General features: G+C 37.2%; 3 protein-coding genes across 9 annotated transcripts; 1 reads left to right on the forward strand and 2 right to left on the reverse strand.

Annotated features, from left to right (window-relative positions):
- Positions 1-1965: 1965 nt before the first annotated feature.
- LOC103943595 (CTD small phosphatase-like protein 2) lies at positions 1966-8145 on the reverse strand. Of its 6 annotated transcripts, XM_048582250.1 has the most exons (10): positions 7635-7982; positions 7280-7330; positions 6773-6851; positions 6504-6634; positions 6194-6392; positions 5647-5774; positions 5316-5427; positions 4441-4956; positions 2891-3228; positions 1966-2470 (listed from the first exon to the last, which is right to left on the reverse strand). In XM_048582250.1, the coding sequence occupies exons 5-10, from the start codon at positions 6351-6353 to the stop codon at positions 2312-2314; spliced, it is 1413 nt and encodes a 470-aa protein (XP_048438207.1). In that variant the 5' UTR covers positions 6354-6392; positions 6504-6634; positions 6773-6851; positions 7280-7330; positions 7635-7982; the 3' UTR covers positions 1966-2311. The 6 variants fall into 6 exon arrangements, with proteins under 6 accessions (XP_048438207.1, XP_048438204.1, XP_048438205.1 ...); XM_048582247.1 differs by lacking the exons at positions 6773-6851; positions 7635-7982 and adding an exon at positions 8040-8145; XM_048582248.1 differs by lacking the exons at positions 6773-6851; positions 7635-7982 and adding an exon at positions 8040-8085 and having other exon boundaries at positions 7280-7346.
- A 358-nt stretch (positions 8146-8503) lies between these two features.
- Positions 8504-9371, reverse strand: LOC103944786 (histone H1.2-like). The gene is made up of 2 exons (XM_009355255.3): positions 9090-9371; positions 8504-8993 (listed from the first exon to the last, which is right to left on the reverse strand). Exons 1-2 carry the CDS (start codon positions 9225-9227, stop codon positions 8712-8714), a joined length of 420 nt encoding a protein of 139 aa, XP_009353530.2. The 5' UTR covers positions 9228-9371; the 3' UTR covers positions 8504-8711.
- A 7723-nt stretch (positions 9372-17094) lies between these two features.
- LOC103943526 (phytochrome E) lies at positions 17095-21522 on the forward strand. 2 transcript variants are annotated; one of them, XM_018646539.2, is made up of 4 exons: positions 17099-19509; positions 19672-20479; positions 20612-20905; positions 21037-21522. In XM_018646539.2, the coding sequence occupies exons 1-4, from the start codon at positions 17352-17354 to the stop codon at positions 21278-21280; spliced, it is 3504 nt and encodes a 1167-aa protein (XP_018502055.2). In that variant the 5' UTR covers positions 17099-17351; the 3' UTR covers positions 21281-21522. The 2 variants fall into 2 exon arrangements, with proteins under 2 accessions (XP_048438211.1, XP_018502055.2); XM_048582254.1 differs by lacking the exon at positions 21037-21522 and having other exon boundaries at positions 17095-19509; positions 19672-20509; positions 20612-20752.
- The last annotated feature ends 25 nt before the right edge of the window (positions 21523-21547 follow it).

A 21547-nucleotide genomic window follows, 5' to 3' on the forward strand; every position in this document is an offset into this window, starting at 1 on the left:
TACGATAAAAGAAAACAACCAGCAGCAGCTATACTTGTACTTATATTCAAGATAATCATAGCCATTGGCAAGTATGAAACAAGCAAATGAAGGGGGAAGCAACGAACGGAAAAGAATGTGATTATCTAAACAGGAATTACACAACCACCACCCGTTGCAAACGTCACTTGAAGTAAAATTCTATGCTTTTATAATACAAGTCTTTACAGACTTATCAAGAAGTAACTAGCAACACAACTCGACAACTGACTTACATTACCAGAAAATGTGTTAGTGTTCTCCGCATGACCTGCAGACAACGCATGCAAAGTTGTAAAAGCGCAAAGAGACTAAATTTGCAGAAGATCAAGAACAGCAATGTTAGTCAAGCTAATTTAACAACCCAGCTAATCTCTCTGATATTCGAACCCTTTTTGTCTCCACAATCTGCACAGCCCTCTCAACATGATAGCAGAAAACTATGCAGGAGGCCGATCCTGTCAATACTTCATGCATTATCTTTGTATGCACAAAAAACAAGCATCCTCACGACGGTTTTCCATTTAAGAGGTCAGTCAGTTCAGCATCTAATGAAGAGTATGACCTAAATCAGTTTATATGCTGGATTTCATGCCCCATATCCTCGTGGGGTAGAAACATGCCTATACTTAACCTGAACTTCCTATGCCACCATGCAGTACATATAGTTCACTTAAATATATTTAGTAATCTTGAATCATAGTATATAATTCACTTAAACATACAATCTGTGATGTATTATTCAAAGGTTTGAATTCCTAATCAGAAAACGAAATTGACAATACCTAATTTGATGTGATGCATAGTCAAATTACTTCCCCTCACATTTCTGTTTCAAGCTATTTTGATTTAATCGAGAAATGGAGCTTCGGTAATTTAAACTCTTCAGGAAAAGAAAATGAAACTAAAAACTAATTTCTAGAACATAGTAAACCAGAAAAAGTCAGTCGGTCAAAGCGTACGAACAAATCTTCTGGGAACATGATGCCCTGTAGACATAGGATGCACAAGTAGTTTGTCCTCCTCTTTGTGTTCCTCCCTGTTTCTTGTTTCTTATCCAGAAGGGCCAAACCTTCACAGAACTACAGAAAAGTTCTCAACTCCATTTAGCATAATACGAGAAATCATTTCATCAGAAGCATAACTTAATTTTTATTTCAGAAAGTATTCAATGCCGTTAATTATTGTAGCACTTCCATTTTTTTTCCTCAGTATAAATTTTTATGAACTGTTTATTTACTACAGAATCACACATATGCAGTATCACAGGCTCAACTTCGAGTTTTTACAGTAATTATTACTTCCATGACTATCATTTGAATTTTGAAAATTCAAATTAACGAACGTTAAATTCAGCGTTTGAATATTTCCTTACTAGTAGATACTTAAGAGGATGTCAAAAAGATAAGGTTTAGTAAGAGATTGTCCTTTATAAGCCACTTGATTTGTTTTCTATCTATACAGGCTTACTGCACAGGCTTTCCAATTCAAAATTTTGACACAAGATATTAATTTCTTTTCTACGAAACATAATCTTATAATTAAATGAAAATATAACAAAATTTTAAGAGTTAAAAATGACCAGATCAGGCCCAAAGTTCCAGCTTTCAAGTGCTAGCATACTTGCATTGTGAATGTTATTTATTTAAGACAATGTATCGAAAGCTGTGTGTTATATGCGGCAAAAGTCAGTAAGATGTCACGTTTTCAAGAATTATAGCGTTCATGCATACTGTAGAAAGCAACTTAAACTTGTTTGATAAGAGCAAAATAGGCATTCCATACAGTTACCTTGGAACAAAAACTAACAAACTATTCTGCAGTGTTGTCAGCTGAAAGGAAGAAAACAAGGAAACAGGATCGAAGAGCTGACAGCCAATAAGGAAAAGAAAATTTAATTGCATAACTAAATCTCACGAGATCAAGTGAAAAGAAAGTGGAGCATCCTGATTAAAGACCAAGATTGTATAGATAAATTTTCCCATGTGTACACCCTGATAAGCAAAACTTAAAACTATACAATAAGGATAAATAAGACTTTCTCTACAATTACCTTTGAACAAAAATCAGACAACCCATTCCACAGTGTTGTCAGCTGAAACGCAGAAAATAAGGGAACAAGAACCAGCACGCTAACAAAAGGTAAAGTAAGAGCTTATTCTATAGCTATTTATCTCATGACCTTAAAAGAAAAAGAACGATGAGCATCTAGATTAGAGGCCAATATTTGCTAAAAAGGATGAGAGGGGGCAATGAGCTTCTATATTCAAGCAAGTGAGAAGGCAATTGACTCTTATTCCTTGTTACCGAATTTTTTGGCAATTATAGGACGAACATCATCAGCATTAACCAGGGTCTCTAAGAAGGGAAGTAACGAAATCAAAGCACTATCAGACGGATCATCAAACCAACTCTTTATAGGAATTCCATTATTAACTTGCAAGCGGAAGACCTGAAATAGTCAAAAGAGAATAAAGGTAAAACAATCGGTTTATTCAGTAACAACAAGGTTCATTCTTTTCACTTTTTCTCTCTGCCTTTATGTTTATTTTGCAGGTACAAGTATAGTAGGTTAATTATCATTTTCTCCTTTTTTTGCCTACTTACATATTTTGGTACAACTAGGGTTTTTTTTTTTCACCAGGAATAAGATCAGTTTTTATTTAGTACCCACTGCTTGCCCGCTTCAAAAACTTAAAGAGTACCGTTCGAATCATAAATTTTTATTTAGGCAAAAGAAGAAATTAATAATATAGAATCTGAAATAAGGTGCGAGTTCTCAAGCAATAGAACAACCCATAATGCAAAAAATAAGGCAGATAAAAAAATAAGTAAATTCCAAGCAATTAACACAAAAGCCCAAGGGCTATACCTGTGGAGTATTATCAATTATGGCAACTTTCGCAAGATCAACACCCAAAACTGTCAAATCTTTAGTGTAACTGCCATCCAAGAAAATGCATGATTCACGATAAACTCGGCGAGATATAAACTTTGCATATGGATCCAATATATCAAGAAGCTGCGCTGCATATATGCTTTGGCTGGCAGTAAAAATAACAACTTCAAACATTTCTGCAACTCTCTCCAAGAAAGTTTGCAGGTGAGGCCTCCGTTTCACATATACCATGTGCTCTTTCATGTTGAAAAAGACAGTAAATGTGAAGTCCGCGTCATCTCGATGTTCCAATGTAGAATGAACCAGTGTTTCTGCACGTATAGCAACATTACATTTCAGCAACTTATCATCAACGTACATTTCTTGAATGAACTCTAAAAATCACACTGAGATTAAACTGAAAAATATCTAAGTAGAAGACTGGATCTGCAGGAACCCTAGTTGATCTATCCCTGCTAAGGGCATAGTTGGTATGGTGGTCCGGATTTGTACCTTATCATTTACATCGTATTTGGAAATAGTATTTCTGACTGATTAAATATTTTCCCAAAAGATCAGACAAAAGTCAACCAAATAAAGAAACGAAAAAGGAAAAATAACATTCCTAGAACCTTGGTGTACTATATCCTAAGCCTAAATTATAAATACACAAGCACTCACATATATACATATGAATGTATTAATGTGGCCATGGACAGACAAGCACACACTCACATAAGTACATGTGAACATGTTCACGTGTAAGGTATTAACTGAAAGAATAAGAGATTTGCTTTCTAGACAGAGGCCAGATTGTTTATGTGGCACATATACCAACCAATCACTCTTATATAAACACTATAAACTGCATTTACAACTAGTCAACACCTTTGAGACAAAATTAACTGAAATTTTTTAAAAAAAAAAAGTGTTCACCGAACTGGGTCACAGTTTGTGTCATTATGAGCAAATAAAGACTGAACTATAAACATATATATATATATATAACATTTTATGTATAACATTATGATGATATTAAGAGATAAGGTTTTCTCGCACACCTATGTATAAAGAGGGTGAATGTGCCAAAACTTCAACTACACAATGGATAGAATCCTAAAATGTTGCACTGAGACCAGAAATGGGTAACACAAAATTTTCCACAACTTCATTAGTAATTTTCAACATTATGGCTTTCAATTTTGACTTGTAGGCATTTTGTTAGTATACCATCTTCATGTAGAGTTCAGGACGAGGTTCTCTACCAGTAGCATAGATCAATGGACTTTGATGAACTTGTTAAGGGAACTAAATGATTTCAATATCCATTCATTAGGAAATTTAAAGAATATTTGTCATTTAAGTCTTAAGATAACATTTAACAAATAAAATTTCCAAAATTAGCGATTAGAATCTCCCAACTGGTCTAAAAAATATGTCCGATGTAACATTAAAATGATCTAAAAAATATGCCAGATGTAACGTTAAATGATGACAAGATAGCACACAACCATATGAAAACACATGCGTATAGCATTACTTACCATCCAAATCAAGTACAAGAGTTACAGACTTTCTTTTTGAAGCTTCCTCGGGCAACATGTTGGGTTGATAATTTGATACCACCTCTGATAATTCTGGTAAGTTTTTTATGAACAACTGTGGATCAAAGGACTCTGCCTGATTTGAGTCAGAAGAGTTAACAACCGTTTCCAGGTTGCAGGGGCTCATCTGACCAATTCCCAAATACATTTCAGCACAATTTGTATCTATCATGGCTTCTTCACATGATTTGTCATCATTAGTATTAAAATTACTGCTTCTGATAGTGTCTTCTAGGAAAGGCAATACCATGTATTGCTCAGACACATCAAAAAACATATTTGGTTCAGCTGATTTGTAGTCTTGGAAGCAATTCGTTTCACTTATATCATCATGAAATGCATTCTCGTCGAAGGGTAAGCTTGAAATTATCATGTCAGAAATGTAGAAATCTGATACATCGCAAGTTCGATTATCACATGAACTTCCGTTATCATCACTGTCACCAGCTCCTAACACTGAAAAGGCAGGACAAGATTAGCATATTAGATAGTATCTCGTCTGAACATGTAACATTACATTACATTAAATGACAAGGAAGATTAGATTATTTATTTGAAACACGTTTACCAGTTTACCACCCGAAAGTGGTTGAATTTTATTTGGTCAAATAACCTAATATACTGAATAAAGTTTTGAGGATAGCTTTACACTTGGTTCAGGGCTAACACATACCCATCCTATTTGTTCCTTTTTTAATTGTATAAAAGAACTGAGAAGTGGTTGTTTTATTCAACTTTGGCTGGGGTTTCAATGGCAAAACCACAAATACCCAGTAGATTCTCTATATGTTCAATAAACTGAGTTTGAGACATACCTGCATCAATGTCAGCATTTGGTTCACTATTTTGTTCGCCGTTCACTTCACTGGACTCCAAAGCAGGAGAGAAAATTGTCTTTATGTCTGATGGGCAGGCCTGACAGGAGTCCTGAAATTAATAAACAACCGTTGGTATACAAGCTTATAAGGAATTTTAAGGCCCACAAGGTGCAATTCTAGAAAACCTTGATCAAGAAGACAAAGATGAGAATAATAAATTTTTATTTACAGGTTACTCAAACTTCATGAAATTAAAGGCAATGCACTGTGAAATGACAAACAGAAAAAATGGTGCCCACAACACCGTAACTTCAAAATAAATACTTGCCATTCTTTTGGTGGGAGAATCGCATGACTGCTTCTGAATTTGACCAGTTTGCTCGCCCAGAAATTCCTGATGTTCAATTGCTTCATCACTTCCAATTTCTATAGTAGAAACTTGTGTGCTTGAAGAAACTATGAATAATAAGAAGCTCTAATATTAATAATTAAACAAAAAAAATTTAGATGCAGATAGTTTTGCACGGACTGAATCAGTGTCCTTCATTGAAACTTCCATTGCATGCTCAATTAGAATCATAAGAAATATTTGAATAATGCATTTTACAAACTAGAAAGCCAGCAAGCTCAAATGCGTGGAAAATTAACATAGACTTTGAAATTCTGCATTTTTTTCCAGACTTTGCTAAGCAGTGCAACCTAATATCATAGTTTACCATATTACTAATACCCACAGAAACTTGCGTGGAATGTTCAAATCTGGATAGGCAGTATGAGATAGCTTGATCACATCAATACAAAGATACATAGTGAAGTCCTTACTATAATACTACATGATAGGTCAAACTTCAACTTCTTTATGTTTGGTTTCTTACCCTCCTGACAATTATTACAAGTGTCAAAATCTTCAGAATGTTCCGATTTCCTAGCATGAGAATTCTTGGAAATCACACTTGACCTTTGACATACACGAAGACCATTTTTTTCTCGTAAACATCCCATGCTTGATTGAGCCTTCATCTTGAAAGATGGCATTTGATCTGTACGTGTGATGTGCACCACAATCTTGACTCTCTGTCATTAAAAAAAAAAAAAAAAAATCAAGATAAGAATAAAGTAAATGATACTAATCTAAAAGAAACCGTAACAATGGGAACCATGCAGTAGAGAAATTAAGCAACATACAGTTTGTAGTGGGGTCCACGTATCTGTGTCTGGGGTATCTAATCAAATATTCATAGTACTGATGATTAGCAATCTAAACTCCAAGCTTTTTGAAGTTTTCCAAAAACTGTGTCGAACTGTCGCTAATGTATCTGTTTGGGGAGGAAAAGAATTAAGGCTCGTCAGCACACAAATAAAGTAACTTGCACACAGATAAACTACACATGATAATAAACAAGTGCAAAAGCAAGATTTCACCTAGTAAATTGGGAAATAAGTTAATTAATTACCAAAGCTATCCTCCCCACAACAATCAGTAACCATGTCAAAGAATATCGTAATCAACTGCTGATTCTCTTGCATCAGATGCTGAGGTCATCCATTAAAAAGTAAAATATTCAATAAATCCATCTAAAACTGGACTTCCAAAGAAGATGCTACAGTTTTGCAACTACAACCATATATAGTTTGTTTCTCCTGTGTGTCGACAACAACGTAAGACACCCTTTAACATCAGGGATCACATTGATGGATACCATCCACTCAACATGATTAAACAGCTGCAAGATATTCACTACATCCCGCAAGTAAACACCCACATGTTTAAATTCCCTTTTTCCCATCTGAAAAAGAGAGAAACTTCCCTCCTCCCCAAATATAAATGAGCAGCGATGATACTTTTCATCTCAACTTCAAGAAATGAAACCTAAAGTCAAACACTGGGCTATCCTTAAAACAAGTAAACTAACCCAACAAACAAGGCTCGTCAACAAGGCTATTAAAATTCCCTTACTAACCAGAAAGCTTTCATGCCGCCACGACACAGCCACAGCCTCCTCAGCACACCACTGCTCAAATCACCATCTAAAAGTCAAAATTATTGTGTTTACAGATTTATGCATTCCACGAAATGATCCAAACATGATACATCCGAATCAAGGAACAGAAAAATCCATCCAAAATGGCCTTTGACCTCAAAATTTACAATACTATCTCGTTGAAATCTAAGTAAACTCAAACGCCGATTCCAAAATCTACTAAAAATGCATAATTTCTTCTTCAAAAACCATATTTCTTGAAAAAAAATTATGAATTAAAAACTGAAAAATAACCACAAACACACACGCACATTAAAGATAACATACTGATTACCTAAACAGGCACAAAATCGAAAACCCCAATGTGAAAGCTCCGAAATTTCCAAGTAAAAGCTCGAGATTTGAAGTCAACCAAACCAGACCAAGAGACTCATTACGAAAAGCTTCTAAATTCCAAAACCCCATTGACCAAAACAACTACTCTCAAATCGTGTAAGCATTTCCTCAAAAGAAAGAACAATCAAAACCCGCAAACGAACTTAAAACCCTAAACACGAAGCTCCAATGGCAGTTGTATACAGTTAAATCAACCAAATTCAAGCACTGAAAAAGCAATTGAATTCGAGCAACAGGAACCGTAATTAGCTAAATTAATTAGTAATTATTTAATAATAATTATACTGAATAGTGGAAATAAAAAGGTGAAAAATTGAAGAGGAAAATTAGGAGAAGAAAATACCTGTAGAGAAAGCTGACCCCCTCCCCCCTCTCTCTCTCTCTCTCTCTCTCTCTCTCTCTTCCTCTGTAAAGACTCTGTTCTTCTCTCTCTTAACGGTCAGACAGAGGTAATATGTCGGCTTCGCTCGGATCATACGGACGGCTCTGATGGGATCTTCGCCAAATGATATTCGCCAATGGGAGTTTGCCACGTAATCTGTGGAGCCAGCTTACAGTGACTTTTTGACACGTGCACTTTCCCGGAAACAGAGGGAGGTGTTTTTGTTGCTAGGCAAAGACCATTTTGGTCACCCTCTTTTTTAGCGCGTGAACCACTTCGTCAAAGCAAAGAAAATAAAAATTCAGGTAAAATACAAAAAACTATCTCAACTATTAGTCTCAAGATACTTTGATACCTTATCTTTTAAAAATGACAATGTCATACCTCATCTTACGAATCTGTGCCAATGTCAGACCTCCGTCAGTTTTTCTGTTACTTTTTATGTTAAATGCTGATGTGGCTAGAGACGGGATCCACTCACTAATCCAACTGGATTAAAAAAATAATAAAATATTCAAAAATTAAAAAAATTAAACAAATAAAAAAGGCCTAGAGATGCGGGCCTTCATTTCTTCCACCCGCACCAACCCTTCTCTCTTTCTTCTCTTTATCTTTTCCCGCATCTATCTCCCATTATAACTCCCTCTTCTCTATGCAACCATCGATGCCGAGGAGGAGAATAACGGTGGGAACAAGGGGAGGGTTTGAAGGTGAAGAGAGCGGAGGTGGGAAGGAGATGAGGGTTTTAACAGCCGAGAGGTTGAGAGAAGGAGAGAGGTCGGAGGAGGTGTGGGGTCGACGACGAATCAGACGGAAGAGAGAGGTCGGAGGAGGGATCTGGGTGTAGGTTTGGTATATGGCGTACGAACTCGACCCACTCTTCTCATTCAGAGCCAAAAGTGCCTCTTTTATCATCTGCAAACAAAATTCGCAGCCAAAATTCAAAACCCAAAAGCAAAAGCTGGTGGAGAAAATAAAGAAACCATGATCTGAGATCACGAATCCAAGTACCTGAAAGTATGGAGGATGAGCGGCAGTTTTGGTTTTGGGTTTGGGTTGTTGTGGCTTCCTCTCTTTCGAAGTCCTGGGTTTCGTCTGCTTAATCGGCTTTTCTTCCTTCTTGAGCTCCTCCGTCGCCAGAGCATTCATTGGTCGCGGGACAGAGAAGGGATGGGTTGGGTTGGGATTTTTATGGTGGGAGCAATCTGTGGCCAGGTTGTGTCGGGTTAGGAGGTGGTGGTGAGGGAAAGACGAGTGCGGGTAAGGAGAGGGACAGAGGATGGAGATCGAATCCCAGAGAAAGAGAGAGAGAGAGAGAGAGAGAGAGGAATAGATGGTGGTGGAGGAAGGTTGGGGGAACGGGGAAGGGTTTGGTGGCTGTCAAAGAGAAGAAGAAAAAGGCTTGGTGCGGGTGGAAGGGAAGGCCGGATACCTTAGGCCATTTTTAATTTTTTTTAGTTTTTTAATTTTTAATTTTTTAATATTTAATTATTAAAAATATATTTTTTTTACTTTTTTAATCCAATTGGATTAGTGAGTGGGTCCCATCTTTGGCCACATCAGCATTTAATAGAAAAACTAACGGAGGTTTGACATTAGCACAAATTCGTAAGATAAGGTATGATATTGTCATTTTTAAAAGATGAGGTATGAAAGTGTCTTGAAACCAATAGTTGAGGTAGTTTTTTGTACTTTACCCTAAAAATTAATTCTCTCTCCATAAATTTCTTTTTATTTTTGTATTCCTATTGATCACATAATATTTATTTTTCCCTAATTTTCGCTCAGTAACACTTCACTTGTAAGTGAAGATCGTAAAATATTCATTACAACTGTAAATTTTTACGTAAATTTATACTGATGATAGCTGACAGTTAAGTGTTACACATAAGTTCTTTCGGGGCGAAGTTGTGAGTATGCTCTAGCGCTGATTGTAAGAGTAACCAATCTACCCCTAAACTTTTTTTTAATTAAGAGAATAAATGTGTGCCAACTCTTATTTATGCCTAATTTTTTTGGGTTGGAAATTACGTTGCCAAAACTTTATTATATAACTCGGATATAGTCACGTGGTAAAATTATTTTCTTGCATTATAAATGATTGATCATGATCATTAACATCATTTCAAATAAATTATATTTAAATCCTCTTAGTCTCCATGTTAACAAGTTAGCTTCTTGGTTCGGTGTTACCTTTCTAATCAATATTGGAAGAGTTTATAAGTTCGAATCTCATCTCTTGAAAAATTACGTGAGAAGCTTCTTGTCCTTTCTAATTTAAATTGTGTCAGCGAAACAAATGTTTTTGAGGTAAACAAATATGAAAAATGCTTGAGAGGCCATCATTTTAACCACATTTTGTAATCACATAATGTGACAATAGAATTCAATGTCAAGATTTAAAGAATTTGAAAAAGAAGATCAACAGTCAACAAACATATCATGTGATTTACAAAACATAATTTAAAAAATTAATCTTTCCAGCATTACTAAAAAGTATTTAGGGTTTTGGTGTCTAAAGGACAAACTTGGGTGTGAACTCCTAGGATGCGTTTGTTGCACCGGACTATCTCGAACTGAACTAGCTTCAAGGACTAAGCTGGATTGCCTTAGACTAGATTAAGCTGGACTAACTTAGTAAAGCGTTTGGTGCAATGTCGAATTAGAAGCAAAATAATGACAAAAAAAAAAGAAAAAAAAACCATGATCTGTAACAAAATATTCTCATCTAATGAAAGTGAACCCCAACATGAAAGTTTCTGCAGAATTAATCAAATTCTTCAATTTGCTATCCCAAAAAAAGCAGAACTAAATGAAATCATTCAATTTGCTATCCCAGAAAAAGCAGAACTATTGAAATCATTCAATTTGCTCAACCACTCCAAATTGCTCAAAAGCTCTAATATCCCAGAAAAATCAAATCCTTCAATTTGGTATTTCACATACAACTCACAAATCCAACCCAATTCACAAAATCATTTTCCTGATATATGAGAGTTCATCTCCTTCATAAGTCCTATGTTTATTTTCTGGTCAAGTAGTTACTTGAAGATTTGTAGCCGAATAGCTCTTCAATAACAACAAAAAATTCCTTCTCGACCTTCCATCAAATACCTCCGTAGTTGTAATCCTTCAAGACAAAATGCAAAAAGCGCAACCCATAACCTTTTATCCTGTTCAAAATTCAAAAACCCAAATAGGGATTCCACACGGAAGGAAAACCAAATCCCAGAAAAAATGAATTAAAAACCTAGAAAAATCCAATCCCAGAAAAATCGATTTAAAAACCCAGAAAAATCAATTCGAAAACCCAAAAAAAGGGAAAATACTGGCAAATCAAGTCTTGCAGACTTGGACTTTTTAGATTCGTTTGAATCGTTTCTGTCAAACCCAGGTGCAGACTTAGGGATTCTTGCAGACCTGAAAATTCTTGCAAACTTAGAGATATTCTGGACAGACGAGAGGGAGGTGGGGAGAGAGACAGTAGGAGGGCAAGTTCTCAGGCTTGGGGCGAGGCGAAGCGAGGGAAGCGGGGAAACGGGACTAGGAATCCCCTCATTTTCGGAGGCTCTCGTTAAGCCCAGCTAACGAAGGATTTAGTCGGCACGAGTCAGACTTAATGCCATTAAACTCAATCCCGGCTTGCACCAAACACAGAATAATAATCCTACCCAAATGGTCCAGTCCAGTGAAACTTAAGGTTGCCAAACAAATACGCCCCTAATTAAAAGCCCATGACTCATTTCCCTGTCACGCCCCGACCCGCGAATAAAGTCTATTCATGAGTTAAGGTGTGAGCTATATCTTAGCTATAGAAATAAATTCTACAATCAAGACATGGTGAAAAAATTAAAATAAAATTATTAAAATTAATTGAATACGCAACGAAATAACTATAGTGCACAAATTAATTCACAACAAAATAATAATTAAATGGTAACAATTCTTTCGAATGCATGAAATATATGTAAATGAGATGGATGAATGCACTCACCCCCTTCTAATCCCGTTAACACATACCTAATTCACCTAAGTCTACACATCCCATACCATACTTATACCACTTGGCCCTGAATACCTTAGGATATGAGTTAACTCCCGTTCATCCCTTAACCCAATTTTTGTAATTAAACTCTTAGTTTTCACTTTATTAAACAACCATTTCCCCCAACGCCCAATTGTATATTCAAGCCCTTCCCCCGACGCCTGACATATACAAGATTTCATTATTTTATAATCAACCAATTTGTATACTCAAGCCCTGCACCATACGCTTGCCATATACAAGATTCATTATTTTATATTCAAGGCAAACTTCAACCCTTGAATATCCTCACAACTCAAACACTTTAAAAGACTCATCACAATTGAACTCTCTTTCTTGCTTTGCAATGCATATGTATATGTCATGTGCACATAGATATTAATACTCACATTTTATCTAACAAGCCTGCAAGCTTCAACATAAATCAATTTGATTAGTAACAAGAGTAATATAATCATAATATTAATAACAAAGTAATAATTTATAATCCATCATATAAAGTGTTGCTCGTTGACCACTCTATATATTTTTCATCATCTAGTCCATCTTGGTGGGGCAACCTGTTTTTATTAGAAAGGAATAGACATCCATGTTAGATAAGAGAATCGTTAGAGTGAAATATGTGTCTCAAAAATCACAAGGCATGAAACCATGACTCAATTTCCCCCTCCAACCTCATCTTTCCAAATTCACTCATTTTTCTCTAATTTTAGTACATACACCATCAGACTCATTTTATGTTTTCTTTGTGTTGATCCAACCACTCTATTCTTCCATCCCACTCATCTTTTATTTTTATTTCAACACACCACTAATCTTTTCATACACTTTTTCTCATAATTTCTCCCAAAGAACTATCTCTGCCATCTTTCTTTTGAATTGGTACTCCCACTTGCTACAACCCAACCTTTCTTCATTACTATCCCTCTCTTTTTTCACTCACATGTTGCTTCCCACTATTTTCCTTTCTTTCATTTCCTCTCATAGCTCTCCCTTTTCAGTCATCACAAAACACCTTATCTTTTTCTCATCATCTTAGTATGATAATAATAACCAAGGGTGGTGATAGTTGGTGGGGATGGATGAGGCACATGGAGTGACTCTCATGAGAGCATAGCCACAACGTCACCCATCATCTCGTTCGTCGTGGTTGCCATTGGTGAGTGTGACAAGCCAAGCGTAGCAGTTGTTGCGTGAGAGGTGAGGTTGAGTTGATGATAAAGATTTGAGGACTTGGGTTGGCAATGGCGAGCTTGACATGATGATAACCAAAAGAATCCATTTTTGGTTCTTTGGCTTTCTAATGTTGTTTTCTTCCGTTCATTTGTAGTCACGTTAATTCAACTTGCACAACTAACTATTTTTATTGATTGGTGATGTGTTTTCATAGCTCTTACTAGGAGAGTAAAGAATAAGAGAGTAAGATATTGTAATAACAGAGTCATGCACCGAATTTAAGTGGTTCACCAATTCGGCTATGTCCACTAGAGTTGCATATGCATTTATATTTTCACTATGTAAGAAATATGTACAAATTACAATGAAAATGGCCTAGAGCCTTAAATATATAAGAAAAGGTATACAAGAAGGACGATTTTGCTCTCTCTTCTTTCCTCCCTCTTTTCTCCATGTCCTCCGATGGTTCTTTTCTCCTTCCTTTATAAAGATTGCATGACATCTTCATCTCCAAAATATCTCCCAAGTGTGCCAATAGAAAAAACCAAGTGTTGTGCTAATTATTACCATAAAATGTGTTCCAATAACAAGGCAACTAATGTTGTTCTAATGATTAAGAATGACAAGTGTTCAAGTGGCAAAGCAACAAGTGTCTAGTTAGTTATGAACAAATGAATATCATGCAAGATGTTCCTTGCATCAAAGGCCACGTCCAAACTCTAAGGAATACGAATCCCACCCGTTCCCACCTCATTGGAAGATTTGGAACAAAATTGAATAGAGAATATTGTAGCCAAATGATTAAGATTCCTCTTAGCCTTGTGAATCAACACTCTAACCACAAAATATTGCCAACTCATGCACTTAGACACACGTATAAGCCAAGGGCTTCCCACCTCCACATTTAGAGTGGTGAATATCATCCTAATGATTAAGATTCCTATAGATTGATGATTAAGCACTTCTAATACCTCAAAGTGTTGCCACCTACATGCAAATAGACTAACATACACATGCTATAGACTCCACCTCTTCACCCTAATTATTAGCTTCTATTAAATTACCAACTTCCACCTCATTCTTTGGAGAAAAATCAAGCTAACTACTAGAAAATTCCCACCTCTCGGAGCTTAACTCTCCAACCCTTTTACACTTCACTAATTAAAGATCAAAAAGGCTAGCAAGGGTAACTCAGTTGGTATTGGCACGAAAAGGGTAACTAGAAACCCTAACAAATCAAACTAAGGCATATATACATATAAGATACACAGTTACTGGACAAAGTTACAAAATTATGATGAGGATGCCAAAAAAATAGAACCCTCTCTAGTTAGAGACACTTGAGTTTGAAAGTACTAGTTAGGCACAAAAATATATTTTTGTAGTGAAAGAATCCCTCCTAACTTACATATCAAAAATACAAGTTCTTGTACTTATGTAAGGAAATTAAAAAAAAAATCATTACATTTGAAATAGATATGAGTACGTACACACACATTTTCTAACCAAATTTTTTTAAACACGGGGTATTACATTCCCCCACTCTCGTGTATATGTTTCTTAATTATCTTGAAGCTCGTTTGGAAGTGTTTTTAAATTTGCTAAAAATGTTTTCAGTGAAAATGTTTCTGCAACCAATCCTTATTAAAAATACAATTAAATTTTGGAAAAGCACTTCAAGTGTTTTATGAAAGAAATACATAACTTGTGCTTCTTGCAGAAAACATTTCTAGTGCTTTTGAAACTCAAAAATATTTTATATAGAACCGTTTTTAGTCATTCTAAAAACACATCTTTGATTTGTTCGATCTAAAATAAGAGAATATTAGAAGAGAGAATAATGTGCGGAAATCACTTTTAGAAATTAAGCCCTTACCAAAACAATTTACCCCAAAAATTGCCAAACAAATGAAAAAAGAAAGAAAGAAAGTTCAAAGTCAGCAAACCTTTGAGGTACACATCATCATCCTCAGCTAACCATTTGGTTTCAATGATAATGAGACACATTCATTGCTAGTGAATAAAACTAACCAAAACAAATTGAAATGGAGATGCCATTTTATGTGGACTAAAACAATCACAGGACCACGTTGTTTTTTCGATGAGTAGGTCTCGAGAGGAGATCAACCGGTGACGAAAGCACAACAGTCCACTATTTTGATAAATAAATTAAAAAAAAAAAAAAAAGGACATTTTAACGTTTTCTTAATAATCATTACGTGATTCATAAACACTAAGAAGTAACTCGGAACAAGGCCCCGCTTATTTTGATCGTCTGTATCGCATGTTCGTACATATGGAGTTAGATTTTTCGTTGCGAAGCATATGGGGCCTGGCCCACATGTTGATTATTTGTTCCTAAACCACTTATCAAAACACAAAGTAAACCGTGTTTAGTTCGTAATTCCCAAGAAATAAGGCTTAATTAGCAAGTGCTAAGTAAACTTTTAATCTGAAATTATGAGTACGATAAAGTGGTTTGAAGTGACTTTGTTGCAGGTATTGGCTGTCTGTGCATCCGGGTGGTCCACACAAATTACATTATTTGTGGTCATACTAAATCAAAAATTATAAGTTTGGTTCATCACTTTATGTCACTTCCCTTTTTTTTGCGAATGTGATATTTACACATCTCATTTTACTTTTCATGTATTTTTCTAATTTTTGATCGTCAGATCAGATGAATCGAAGAAAATCAACCGATATAAATTAACAAGAGATGTGTAAGAAGTAAATTAGGATGTGTGGATAGTACATCCTTTTTTTGCTTTCTATTTTCTACAAAGTCTAGTGGTTAGACATTTCTCACAAAAAAGAGCATGTTTTATTGTATTTGAGTATCATCCAACTTTATACAGGTAAATTGTTAGTTCGAAGTCCTACTCTTTTGTTACTCAAATTGTCCTCCTATCGCATGTTGCGAGTTAGCTTGTTATGTATGCGGAGGAAAAGCAACTTGCAAGGGGTATCATAATAAAGATATTATAAATTAACTTCATTTTGGCGTGTGTTTTAATTTTTAACACACATTCTTCGTGTCATTCCACCATTAGTCGCGAATTTAGGATTTGGATCTTGGGAGATTCTAGTGTCAAATTCAAGTTTTTCAAATAGGAACAAACGTGTCTAGATATACCTAGTATGTATTACATTGAACATTTAGTAGGCACAAAAGAGATTCGTACCGAATATTTAGAGGTCCTTAGAAGATATTCGTACGTATATTTTTCAAACTTCATGTGGTCCTGAGATCACCTTGATTCCTACTTCCATCCACCTCTGCCTACCACCTTCTATTCACTCTTCTTAAATCCTTCTTTTCATCTCTATACTTCATCTATTTGTAGCATAAACGTTAAAAATAAAATAATTATCAAACCAGTCTTTATTATTTGTTATTGCAGATCCAACAACGAGTACCATTTCATATCCTAAAAGGGGAAATTCTTGAACATTTTTCGTTGAATAATGTTAGGTAAACTAAACTTATCGACTAAATTTGCAAACTAAATGATATATCACCAATAAAAAAATAAGTATGTTAATCAACACTTAAACATAATCCAATCATCAACTTAATATCATTTAATTTATAAAATTTAATATACAAATTTAAACTCCCTATTATTACCCTTTCTCGTTTAGTAGAGAACGACTTTAGACGGTTACCGGTAGTCGAAGAAAACTGAATTTTCCAACTCCCACACTTTTTGTAGTTTTTTTTCTCTCTCTCTTCTTTTTAGTTTTTTATTTATTGCGTTAAAGCGCCCTTGATACTGAGGTGACGCGTCGTGTAATTTGCATGGCGGAAAATGCAGGAACACAGACTGTAGAGAGAGAGAGAGAGAGAGAGAGAGAGAGAGCGAGGACGACAGAGAAGTGGACTGTTGAGCCAAATAACATAAGATTAGGAACGGATGATCAGACACGCTTAAGCTTATGGAGGAGATAAATTCTAAACCGCGAAAACGATGACAGGGACGTGAGGAAGGTCCAAGCAGAAGCATCACCAACCAACATCAACTACCGAAGCACCAAGTACAGAACTAGCCATGCTACTCATACTATCCTGCTTTTCGATTTCCAACCCCCACATGAAAAATCACTTCCCACAGAAAGCACTTCTCCTCCTTCTCCTTCTCTCCTTCCCAAAAGCACTCCCAATGGAGCTTGAAAAAAGCAGTGACGGAGCACGCGCCGCCGCATTCTCCTCCTCCTCCGCCACAAGCAACATGAAACCCACCCCCGCTGCTGCCAGACCCGACAAGTCAATCGCTCACTACAGAGAGGACGCCAACCTCTTGGCCGAGTACGAGCAGTCTGCAGTCTCCGGTAAGTCCTTCAACTACACAAGGTCAGTGCTTTTTCCTCCGGATTCTGTCCCCGAGGAGCAAATCAGTGCCTACTTATCGAGAATCCAAAGGGGTTCTCTCGTCCAATCCTTTGGCTGTATGCTTGCAGTTGAAGAACCCACTTTTCGAATTCTCGGTTTCAGTGAGAATTGCTATGAATTGCTGGGTTTGGATAAATTGGATAGTGTTTTCCAGTCAAATGAGTTAAAGGGTTTGATTGGGGTGGATTGTAGAACTCTGTTTACTCCTCCTTCCGCGGCTTCATTGACGAAAGCTGCTGCTTCGAGGGAGATTTCGCTGTTAAACCCGATTTGGGTGTATTCCAGGAGTACCCAGAAGCCATTTTATGCTATTTTGCATAGAATTGATGTGGGGATTATGGTTGATTTGGAGCCTGCTAGGTCTGGTGATCCTGCATTGTCACTTGCAGGGGCCGTACAGTCACAGAAGCTTGCGGTTCGCGCAATTTCTAGGCTTCAGTCTCTCCCTGGAGGGGACATCGGTGTGTTGTGTGACACAGTTGTAGAAGATGTTCGGAAACTTACTGGATATGACAGAGTTATGGTTTATAAGTTCCATGACGATGATCACGGTGAGGTTGTGTCTGAAATTAGGAGGTCAGATTTGGAGTCTTATTTGGGTTTGCATTACCCTGCCACGGATATCCCTCAAGCTGCCCGTTTCTTGTTCAAGCAGAATCGCGTGCGTATGATCTGCGATTGCAATGCGAATCCAGTTAAAGTCATTGAAAGTGAAGAACTGAAGCAACCTCTGTGCTTGGTCAATTCAACTCTCCGGTCTCCACATGGCTGCCACAGACAGTACATGGCGAACATGGGCTCGATTGCCTCGTTGGTGATGGCGGTTATTATCAATGGTAATGATTCAACGAAGCTTTGGGGGTTGGTGGTGTGCCACCATGCTTCCCCCCGCTATGTCCCTTTTCCTCTTCGCTACGCTTGCGAGTTTCTTATGCAGGCATTTGGCGTGCAAATCTACATGGAGCTTCAATTGGCATCGCAGTTGGCTGAGAAAAAGATTCTCAGAACACAAACTTTGCTCTGTGACATGCTCCTCCGTGATTCCCCATCCGGTATTGTGACCCAATCTCCGAGTATAATGAATCTCGTCAAGTGTGATGGGGCTGCATTGTACTATGGTGGGACATGCTGGTTGATGGGTGTAACTCCAACTGAATCACAGGTTAAAGATATAGCAGAGTGGCTGCTAAACAATCATGGGGATTCCACCGGTCTGAGTACCGATAGTTTGGCGGAAGCTGGTTACCCCGGCGCACCTTTACTGGGCAATGCAGTTTGTGGTATGGCTACCGCAAGGGTCAGTTCAAAAGATTTCTTGTTTTGGTTCAGGTCCCACACGGCAGAGGAAGTTAAATGGGGAGGAGCTAAGCATCACCCAGGGGACAAGGATGACGGTGAAAGGATGCACCCGAGATCATCGTTTAAAGCTTTTCTTGAGATAGTAAAAACTAGAAGTTTGCCTTGGGAGATCTCTGAGATTAATGCCATCCACTCTTTGCAGCTCATCATGAGAGACTCGTTTCAGGATATCGAGGAAACTGGTTCGAAGGCAGTGCAACAGAGTGATGCTGAGATGCAGTTGCAGGGGATAGATGAACTCAGTTCCGTGGCATTTGAAATGGTTAAGTTGATTGAGACAGCTTCTGTTCCAATTTTCGGGGTTGATTCGGATGGTCTCATCAATGGATGGAACGCAAAAATAGCTGAGTTGACAGGATTACAAGATAGCGAAGCGATGGGGAAGTCCCTAGTTAATGAGATTGTTTATGAGGACTCGCGTGAAGCTGTTGAAAATCTTTTACGCAGAGCCTTACAAGGTAAATCTTTGATTGCAGTTATAAATTACTATCTGTGACGATTTGAATGTCAATCAAATGGAATTTACTTTCGAAATTTTCATGCTTAGTTTGTGTCCTCTCGTATGCCTCTCAATAATTTTCCCAAACAATATGACCGTTGTTAACTTCTATGCTATCCAGGTGAGGAGGACAAGAACATTGAGCTAAAACTGAGAAATTTCGGGCTTTCACAGCATAACTCGGTTGTCTATATTGTCGCCAGCACTTGCACAAGTAGGAGTCCTGCAAAGAATGTTGTCGGTGTATGCTTTGTGGGTCAGGATATTACTTGTGAAAAGGTTGTTATGGAAAAATTCATCCGCTTGCAAGGGGATTACAAGGCAATCATACAAAGTCTTAACCCGTTGATTCCACCGATATTTGCATCTGACGAGAATGCCTGCTGCTCTGAATGGAATTCAGCCATGGAAAAGCTTACTGGTTGGACAAGAGATAACGTTATTGGTAAAACGCTTCCTGGGGAAATCTTTGGAGGTCTTTGTCGACTGAGAGGTCAAGATATACTGACTAAATTTATGATTATGTTGTACCAAGGAATCAGTGGTAAAGAGATTGAGAAGTTTCCGTTCGGGTTTTTTGATAGAAAGGGGAAGTTCGTTGAGGCGCTCTTAACAGCTAACAAGAGGACTGATGCAGGTGGGAATATAATTGGTTGTTTCTGTTTCCTGCAAATTTTTTTGCCTGACTTGCAGTCGGCCTTGGAAGGACGCATACAAGAGGATGGAGAATGCTTTTCGAAACTTAAGGAGTTAACATACATGCGACAAGAGATGAAAAACGCTTTAAATGGTATTCAGTTTGCCCACAGACTCCTTGAAAGTACAACTATTTCAGAATATCAGAAGCAATTCCTCGACACTAGCAATGCGTGTGAAAGACAAATCATGACAATCATCGACGATATAGATGTGAAGAGCATAGCCGAAGGGTGAGTATTCGTAGTTGGTTCATGATATGCGTAAGTTAACTGTTGTAACTTTATTTCTATAGTTTCGTTTCTATTTTAGTGCACTGATGAGCCTGTGTGACAACGCCTCACATCTTCTCCGGGTTAATGCAGTAGCGTGAAGCTGAACATGGAAGAATTTATGTTGGGAAGCGTAGTGGACGTCATTATTAGCCAATCAATGCTCTCGCTGAGGGAAAAGAATCTGCAGCTCTTTCATGAGATTCCAGAAGAAATTAAGTCACTATCTTTACATGGCGATCAAATCCGGCTTCAGCTGGTTTTGTCAGATTTCTTGCTCAATGTAGTGAATCACGCACCTTCCTCGAATGGCTGGGTCGAAATTAAAATTTCACCTGGTTTAAAGTTGATACAGGACGGCAACAATTACATCCGCCTCCAGTTCAGGTAACGTTCTATGTTTAACTACGCACAGATACTAAATTTGGCATCAGTTCTACCTGTCCTCGACAAAGTTTATAGCCGAAGCCTTAAACCCTGAACCCTAAACCCTAGTTTTCATCTTCTTGTGCATGTAGAATGACACACCCCGGCCAGGGCCTTCCAACAGCGCTTGTACAGGATATGTTCGAGGGAGGAAACAGATGGACGACACAAGAAGGTCTCGGACTAAATCTGTCACGAAAAATTCTGAATAGAATGAATGGTCAGGTGCAGTATGTTAGAGAGCACGATAAGTGTTACTTCCTCGTTAACATTGAACTTAAACACAAGAAAGAAAGGCAGAGGCTGTGTGTGTCTCATGAGAGCACAACGACTTGAATTTCATGAGAGCGTCTGTGTTTATTGAGCCTCCATCTGTTTAGCATTGTATTTTACCTTGTTTAGAACAAAATAAATAAATAAATATCATAAGGATTCGACGTAAGATAGGAATGCCGGCTGTCGACTACCTGACGCCCTCCCCCTCCTCCTTTATCCGGGCTTGAGACCGGCAATGTAAGATAAACTTACACATGTGAAGTTAAAATAAATAAATAAATAAATAAAATAGCATGTATCAATTGTGTATTTTGTGTAAATGCAAAT

The sequence above is a fragment of a genome, unplaced genomic scaffold (assembly GCF_019419815.1).
Source record: "Pyrus x bretschneideri cultivar Hongxiangsu unplaced genomic scaffold, Pyrus_bretschneideri_v1 Contig19, whole genome shotgun sequence".
Lineage (NCBI taxonomy): Eukaryota > Viridiplantae > Streptophyta > Magnoliopsida > Rosales > Rosaceae > Pyrus > Pyrus x bretschneideri.

What these genes read in the sequence shown, in the direction of transcription:
- LOC103943595 (XM_048582247.1), bottom strand. Translation starts at nt 6,353, where the DNA reads ATGCCATCTTTCAAGATGAAGGCTCAATCAAGCATGGGATGTTTACGA. An exon ending in ATTCTCCCACCAAAAGAATG is followed by an intron (nt 5,428 to 5,646) that starts GCAAGTATTTAT and finishes TATTAATTTCAG; the next exon opens with GACTCCTGTCAGGCCTGCCC. An exon ending in AAATGCTGACATTGATGCAG is followed by an intron (nt 4,957 to 5,315) that starts GTATGTCTCAAA and finishes CTGCCTTTTCAG; the next exon opens with TGTTAGGAGCTGGTGACAGT.
- LOC103944786 (XM_009355255.3), bottom strand. Translation starts at nt 9,227, where the DNA reads ATGAATGCTCTGGCGACGGAGGAGCTCAAGAAGGAAGAAAAGCCGATT. An exon ending in CTCATCCTCCATACTTTCAG is followed by an intron (nt 8,994 to 9,089) that starts GTACTTGGATTC and finishes TTTTGTTTGCAG; the next exon opens with ATGATAAAAGAGGCACTTTT.
- LOC103943526 (XM_018646539.2), top strand. Translation starts at nt 17,352, where the DNA reads ATGCTACTCATACTATCCTGCTTTTCGATTTCCAACCCCCACATGAAA. An exon ending in TTTACGCAGAGCCTTACAAG is followed by an intron (nt 19,510 to 19,671) that starts GTAAATCTTTGA and finishes TATGCTATCCAG; the next exon opens with GTGAGGAGGACAAGAACATT. An exon ending in TACATCCGCCTCCAGTTCAG is followed by an intron (nt 20,906 to 21,036) that starts GTAACGTTCTAT and finishes TTGTGCATGTAG; the next exon opens with AATGACACACCCCGGCCAGG.